This window comes from Poecilia reticulata, linkage group LG21 (genome assembly GCF_000633615.1).
Source record: "Poecilia reticulata strain Guanapo linkage group LG21, Guppy_female_1.0+MT, whole genome shotgun sequence".
NCBI classification, from domain to species: Eukaryota; Metazoa; Chordata; class Actinopteri; order Cyprinodontiformes; family Poeciliidae; genus Poecilia; species Poecilia reticulata.
Window position 1 is genome coordinate 6,196,849 of NC_024351.1, and position 8,529 is coordinate 6,205,377.

The following is an 8,529-nucleotide window of genomic DNA, read 5'->3' on the forward strand; positions in this document are numbered from 1 at the left end:
GTGTGTGCATGGTTGTTTGTCCTGTTTGTCTCTGTGTTCCCCTGCGACAGACTGGCGACCTGCCCAGGGTGACCCCGCCTCTCACCCGGAACGCTAGCTGGAGATAGGCACCAGCACCTCCCGACCCCACTAAGGGACAAGGGTGTAAAGAAAATGGATGGACATTCAGGGCTCACACATTAATCTTATGTAATGTAACCATGACGTACATCAATGCGGTGAGCATTATCGACAACATCAACGTCTCTTTGCTAATTAGTCAGCAGCTGCACCACTGTAAAAGGCATTGATATTAATGTCAGGCCAATGAAAGAGTGTCATGAAGATGTCATTACCAGACATCTCCTTATTCATTTCTGAAAATGTGGCGGCAGCACCCTTGTAGAAATTCCCTGCCTCAGTGTTTTCAGGAAGTTAACTCTGAATTCACAATACTGTTCAGACAGGAAGCACAGCTGCATCGAAAAGGCTGCTAAACACACAAAAAAAGCAAGCCGCATCATCTTTCCATCTTTAAAAATGAAAGCGCAGCTATCAAAACTCCCCGGGGAGCCAAGTTCCATTATCCACAAGGCATTTTAGTGCGCAGGGGTGCAGGAAGTGTGAATGACAGTGGCTTCCTTGTGACTGAGTTCCTGTTTGTTGTGTGAGTGCATTTTTTCAACGTGTGGCCTTCTCTGTCCTCTTGGCAGCTGTTATAGCCCTGTTCTGCCGGCAGTATGACATCATAAAGGACAACGATTCCAGCAACAATAAGGAAAAGGTCAAGCCGTTGTCGGAGAGGAGCACGCCGGAGCACCACAGCGGAGGACTACTAAGAAGCAAGGTGAACATGAAGAAGTGTTATAGCTTAGAGTTTTTGGCAAATTGAATTTAAAACTATGACTTTAAAACATTACCTCCAGTATCTCTGTTGGACTTGCCGTATGTAAAAGTTACTGTGTGGATTTTTCCACCCGTCACTGTGGCGTCCTCCATGATTCATGTAGGAGGGAAGACATCTAGAGTTCAGGGAGCCCTGGTACAAATAAGCAATAATGTACTTTTAGCCATGTTTGCAAAGGAGGACAGTCACACACCACATTACAATACATGAAATTTAACAGCAAATTCTACTTACATTCCCATATTTACACTACCAATGTTTTCTTTCTTGCCTTTTGCAGTTTCATCCCTCTGTGCCATCTATAAACATCATTGAAGTCTGATGAGAAGATGTCCAAACTTGAACTATTGCGTCTTCAACTGCTAATGGTTTTTGTTTTTATTGTTTCTCTCCAAGTTGGGAAAAAAAAAACATTCAGAGAAAAGCAGAAATGATGCGAGTTACTTAAAAAGCATTGATTGATGAAAGAGTTAACAGAAGACTGATATGCATTAGTGCTTGTTTCGGGGAGAAAGGGGAGAAAACACATACTCTTGTGTTCTGACACAGGAACTCCTTGCAATTGCTGAAAAACTATTCCCCCGCAGATTCGTAGGACTTGATTTAATGTTAATTCACGGTGCAGAAAACACTGATGTCTTTGCTGGGTGCTTGCTTTAAAGCTGCAATATGAAACAGTAATTTATCATCTCTGGGAGGCGTATCTTTGTGACGCTAAACACGCGGCGTATTTTTGATATTGGCATGTGCAGTTATTATACTCTGTTCACCTCTTCTAGACAAGTGCGAGTAGTGTTCATATGCTGCCTGAACATTATACTGCTATGTGATTACTGTGAGTAGGATCTGAATAGGATCGAAGAAAGTTTGTGTGAAAAACTTCTCTCCGAAAATAACGTCAATATAAAATTTTTTCTTTTTTTTTGGTCCCAACTAAACTGCCAATTTTTGGATAACACTGTGTTTTCATATTTCACATATAAGAAATAAAGTTGCATGCAGGGCGTGTAGAGAACCATTCAAACTTAGAAACTCAAAATGGAGTAATGAATGCATTTACATGTGCCAAGAAGCTTTCTTGCATATTTAGTTAGTCTGCTTTTAGAGAAGGTTGCTACATCTAAACATGCAGTGCATATTTATTGTAATTTCCTGAACTTTTTTTTTTTCTGACATGTATAATAAAACTTGTTTGGAAATGTCTCATTAATAAAATAAAGCTGATATAATAAAGGTAATTGAACTGGAAGCTACAAAGTACTTCAATTGTTTGCAAAAATACTTGTACATTAAATATATTCAAGGTTGTTAATTGCTAGCGAGGGTTTAAGAGAATTGCATTTTAGTAAGAAAGTTCCTGTGAAGACTCATATGAATATGCTCTTTAATAGATCAGTCCTTAGTTGGAAAATAAATCTGAATTACAAGTAAAATTGTGAGTAAATGTTCTTATATTGAAGGACAAAATGCCAGACTGCTTTAAATCAGACGTCCTACACTTCTTAACATACAACATTTTCGTCCTATCCTGCACCACCATTCATTGTTTTAATGGATAATTTTGAGACAAAAACAGAGTTTCATGATGATACTTAAAAAAAAAAAAAAAAAGATTTGACAGCACTGGTTGTTATTCACAAAAATCAGACAAAAGACGGAGATGCTACTCCATTCATAGCACTGCAGATTTTAGCAAATGTCTAAAAATACTTTAACTTGAGCGACACCACTTAGGGACGGTTCACTACAGGCCAATATTTTAAGCAAAAGACCAAAGCAGTCAAAACATAGAAGCAACTTCAAAGTCTTTCTTAAAAGACTATTTGAATTCTAGCGAGTTTGGTGTATTTAAAGGCAGGACCAATAAGTCCTTTGCCACCCAATCAAGTAACTTATTAGGTGTCATTCTGATCATGATACAATTGAACTCAACTTTGCAATTTTTCTTAAGTATCAAGTTATTGACCAGAGATTGGATATGGATACTATGCACATCACTGCATAGCCAAGGTATTTCTCCAAGGCTCCTAAAAGAAGATTTTGCAGAAGAAGTTAAAGGTCCAAAAAGCCTCTTTGTTTTTCTTGTTTGAGCTACAGAAAATGTTCTAGCCATCTAGTTTTTAAGTCTTGACAGTTAAGAAAGATATTGAGCTTAGGAACGTAATGGCGTAAAAATACGTAAAACTGAATGTAATATGCGTAGCAGTGATAAATGTATTTAAATACGATCCAAATCTGCAACAAAAAGCACAAGGGCCCCAATACAGAACTGTGAGGTAAATCATAAAAGAGCAGAAGACCGTCAGTTTGAATCGCTTGCAGAAAATAATCATGCACATATATAAACTTTTTCAAAAGTGATTCTAATACCTTCACCCAATTCCTCAGTCTATTGACGGTGATCCGATGGTCAGAGTCAACACAGGCAGGAGAGGAAATTCTGCCTGCATCATTCAACTAATGCATCTAATTCCTCATAGGCAAAGATGATTCAATCTTTGCTTATTTACTTTTCTGTAAAAAAAATAAAATAAATCCCTCAAGTCATTGCCAGCCAACACCAGTTAATTAACTCACCAACAGGTGTTACATTTATCCTCCAGGAGCCAGGACTGTCTGCTGCAGCTCCAAACAAGACAAATTCACCGAAGCATTTTATTCAGCCTTTTAAACTGGAACGTTCCTGATCCGAAATGTAATTACAGTGAAGTACCTTAAAAATAGAAAGAGATTACATTACAATATAAATTACTAGGTGTCCAGCTAACTCTGTCGCAGTGCAGTGCGAGCGGCCAACTTCCATTAGTTCAGATGATTTATAGCTCAGATGAGTCTCGATTACATTGTGATTCAGAGATTAAAGTATGAAGTGTTTCTATATATAAATGCACTTCACTTTCTTTTAATAGGATTTGGACCAGTGCATATTTTCCTCTGTTGCAGAATTGTCCCCTTGTCTTCAGATCGGGCAGTTTTTTTTTCTAAAAACCTGTGAGCGAATGGGATATGTGTTTTACACTTTTACCAATACCCTTTAAAACTGAAAACAAACTGAAATCCAAAGTAATATTTTTTCAGACTATTAAATTAGATTTTTCACTAGTAAAAGATGGGACGTAACCTCTGAATTTCCATACTGGCTCACCTTTAATACTTAAACTCTTCACTGGGAGGCTCTTTAGTAAAGACTATGTATGAAGAAGAGCTATTGTTTTGTAAACACTGACGTGTCTGACACAATGTTCTCGGTAGTTAACACTTTAGTACATCTGACCTCTAAAAGTCAGGAACAATAGGTTGTCGGAGTCAAATAGTACAACCATTATCAGCACAGTATTAATTCATTAGGGCATTTGGAACACCTTATCAGTCTTTAATTAGCCGTTTCAAAATGTGTTGGATAGCCTATTATCCAACCAATTACATGCTCATGAATACTAAACGAGCTGTTCATCTGCAGATTGTGATATGGAGGGTATCGCAGATTTTGGTCGAGACTAAAATACTCTTAGTTTAGTGAATAATTATAAGTGCTGTGGTATCTTTGCGTTTTTAGGAAGAAATGCCATCTTGTTGAGATTTTGCGTTTTTCTCTCCATGATATCTGCGCTAACAAATGATGGCTTCGAATCATTGATCAAGAAGCAAAACCGTGAGAAACGATTCAGGAAGAATTTATTTAATGCCACTTGTCATCAATTATTGCTTATTCATCATGTTACAAAGTAATTTTTATAAATTATATTTTTTTTAACTTTAACAAATATGCAGCTGCAGGCTGCTTTCATGTCGTGCAGGTGGCATCTCGGTTGTCAAGTCAAAGAAGTGCAAAGTGGGCTGAGAGTATCTGAAGTAAGGAGAAGTTTGCATATTCATTTAAATCGGTTTTGATCAAAAGAAATAGAGGCCGCATTCAGTGCAAACTGTTGAATGGTTCCAACCAGAAGTAATAACCCCGCAGTTATTTATGCAGCACAGAATATAATTGAAAGGTTGCAGCGAGTCTCAAGAGGGGTTCTCTGAAAATACGAAAGTATTTTAAGCTTAAAGCTGGATAGCCTTCTTTGAAGGCGAGCCAAACGCTCCGCAGAGGCTTTGGTCTTCAACAGTTAGTGGTTTTGGAAAGAAGCTGGCATATTTATTTTTTATGGCGTTCGGCTTGAACTTTTAATTCTCCATTATACTCCGCCCTGGTAAATTAAAGTAGACGGCAAGTCATATTATACGTTATAAATTTACTGATTGTTCTGCATTTACTTCCACATTTTGGAAGCATTTATAGCGAGTGTCAGAAATCACAGTTTTAGCACTGAAAGAAGAGAAACTTTGATTAGCTTTTTTGAAATTGACTTTCTGATACAGCTGTGTGTGTATTTCCTGTTTCTACAGCATTTCATATGAATCGCTAGGAGCTTATTTATATGTGGCAAATTACACTTCCACATGTCTGCATACCTCTCATAGCTATCAGTCATAGCAATCACTACAGAAACATTCAGAATCAGCAAAAGCAGAGAAAGAAAAAAAAAACATTTAACTAATTATGAGCTAGAATCAGAGGGGAAAGTTTCAGAAAAGTTTTTGGAACCTAAATTACTTGAGCTGCACTAATCAAATCAGAAACATAATGCTCATTCTGAGTAGTCCTCTCACCCTAATGTGTTTATTCACAAAGAAAACATGCGTTCCAAACTGAGGACATGTATTGCACATTTCTGCATTTCTCTGTCGTCACAGCTGTTATTCAGTTCACTTTACCTCAGAGCTCCTGGCCGATTAGAACCAACTTCACAGCCAATAGTTAAAGATCAAAATGTTCTAATGAGTATGTTTTTTGTTTTTTTTTTGTTGGCACTTTTCTCAGGCAATTATGCTCATGAGCCCCAGTTTCAATTTGCTGATCAGAATGCACCTGTTTATCATCATCATCATCATCATCATCATCATCAGCTCTTCTGTTCATATTCCAACAGGTTCTCTTTGTTTACTGGACCATTGTGTTGCCTCTTCTCCTGTTTCCTTACCCATCTGCTACTATCTGTCAATAATTGTGCTTTAGCTAAAAACAAATAATTCTTAATGTGCTCAAGGTGGAGTATCCACCGCTGAATAAATCACCTCACATAAAAAGGGATTTTGCTAAATAGTTAAGGGGGGAATTTTACCTCAGCAATGTTGTTTTGCAAAGCTGAAGTGCCACTTTATGCTGCTGGCACTATAAATAGCCATCACTGGATGGATATGTGTTATCTAATATTTGATTCAGCAGGGAGCTGAATGAAAAGTCTTATTGATTTGACTTTCAGTCGGAAAGCCAATCGGCGACACGTCCTTGCTTTTGATTGCCCACACAGAGCTGTAAAAATATTTGAGAGCAAAACAGCATGGGCTGAAGTGCAGGTCTGAATTGACATTTTTGCCCGGGTTATTGGGAGGGGGAAATAAAGAGAAACATTTCCAGTTAAACATGTGATATTTTGTTTGTCTGCACATTCAGCAGCTCAGGGCTAAAAATTTGTCTATGACTACCACACATAAAGTACTGAAAAATAAAGCATAAACATATATTTGGCCTTTTCTGATATATCTACTTTTTCTTGTTTTTTGGGGTTTTTTTAGAAAGTAAGAAACAATAGAATATTTGTACAAAGTTATTTACTGTGAATAAATATGTAGCAAAGCATAGGTTTCCAAATTCTGTACACGTTTTACACAGATTACACAATATTTTTGCAGTCTACACACAAACTGCTTTTATTGTAACATCACAACATTGTTTAAAACAACTCTAGTTGCATAGATTGAAAATGGGTAAGCACCTTTTTTTTTTATCATTTTGGTTTTTTATATTAAATAAAAACAATCCTGCAAACTTGTTCGGGGAAATAAAATCTTAGCTCAAACGAAAGAAAACGGGTTTCATTATTACAACCTTCAAAAGTCTCCTGGACTCAAATCCTCATGGGCTGTTTTGTATTCAGGGCACCTCCTGGTTCAGTTTGGAGTGTTATATACCTCAAAAGTCCCCCAGTCTTCCCACCTCCTCCTTCACATGAAACAGAGCTGTGCCAAAGGACCGGTTGCATTCAAGCTACACAGCAAGTCTGCCTATATTGATGTGTTGCATGAACTCCACTGGCAATGTGAAATTCACTTTATTAGATTAGTACAGATCCATAATCCATCCAATAGCTTCTTTGTTTCTAAATGTTCCTGCAAAATGATCTAATATTGGTTGTGTTACAAAATTTGGTTATATCAAAATGTTATATTCCTCTCAAACTCAATTAAAAAGGGACTGAGTGGTTGAAAACGAGTCCATTATGGACTCGTTTTCAACACAGAATGCGCTGCGTTACTTTGCTGGATCCTAGTTCTGACTCACTGATAAAAACCTGTCATATTTTGCTCTCAAAAGTCATCACACCACTGTTAAAATACCGGATTTTTGTATTGTAGAAAAAGATGTACACATTAAATGTTTTACTTTATTATCACATACATCTTGTGTAATTTAACTCCAAAACATCCAAATTAAAGATGGAAATACATAAATAACTTAGAAAACTGGCTGGATGGTTGCATACGTTTGCATTCCCTTAAAAGTAAAACTAACCCTAAACTTTACCTAAGATATACCATAAAATACGAAAGGATCCCACAGCATGATGCTGCTACCACCATGTTTCACCAAAGTGTGTTGTGTTAATTTTAAAGATTTTGGAATTGTGGCTCAGAAATTAAGCCAGATTTGGTTTCATCAGGCCACAGCACATTCACCCAACGTGTTTAAGAAATGTTTACCTCTCAGTGGACGTTCCATGAAGTTCCATCATCTTACTTCTTAGTCCATACATGCAACAATTACAGCTGACCATCGTCACTTACAGAAACACAACCTGGACTAATCTGAAAGTCCTGAAGGTGCTTCAGTGTTGCTGTTTTTTTTTTTTTTTTACATTTTGACTTTTCATAAATTTTGAGGAACTTATCAATTTCTGTAATGTCATGGTTACCCAGTCCGTCCATTGTCCATCCAACTTGTCCTTCTCAATTTTTGTTAAGTTTAATGAGATTCAATACAATCGAGGTAAGACGTCAACCTATGAAGACTAAATGTTGAAATTGTATATAAATTTGATCAAATTAGAATTGTGTATTTATGCAATCAAGTAGTTGCATCTATATTGCTACTTATATTTTCATCAGACATATTTGCTTTCAGTTGTGTATTTGATGTTTAAATTATTCATCTTAATTTCAGATTTTGCATCGCAAAACTATGGATTTACACTTTTGAGATCAACTGGCCTTTTGACATCAATAAAATCTTGCACACACCAAGACATCAGTCCAGCGACTAGCCAATAGTGACCAAATGCAGTAAACACTGGCAGGTGTTTGAGCAAGTAATAAATACATACAATTGTACATTTTGACATTGCGTGTCCTTGAACTTCACAGTTCAAATTTCATGTACCAACGCTCTGGATGATGTATCGGTATCTGAAATACGCAGTTTTCTTTCGAGAGGCAGTCAAGCTCGTATTTCTGTCAGTCAGGAATATAACAATGCAATTAAGCTCCATGGCGTAACCTGATAAGCCATCCAATTATTCTGCAGCGGGTGTCATGACAACAAC

The 8,529-nt window shown here is 37.0% G+C and overlaps 1 protein-coding gene across 1 annotated transcript in view; it reads left to right on the forward strand.

Annotated features, from left to right (window-relative positions):
• fndc4a (fibronectin type III domain containing 4a) overlaps positions 1-2,132 on the forward strand; it is a 19,613-nt gene extending 17,481 nt beyond the window's left edge. Inside the window, exons 5-6 of the mRNA XM_008397914.2 lie at positions 693-826; positions 1,167-2,132. Coding sequence (XP_008396136.1) covers positions 693-826; positions 1,167-1,208 — 176 coding nt within the window. The 3' untranslated portion in view covers positions 1,209-2,132. The remainder of the gene's footprint in view (positions 1-692; positions 827-1,166) is intronic.
• Positions 2,133-8,529: the final 6,397 nt, after the last annotated feature.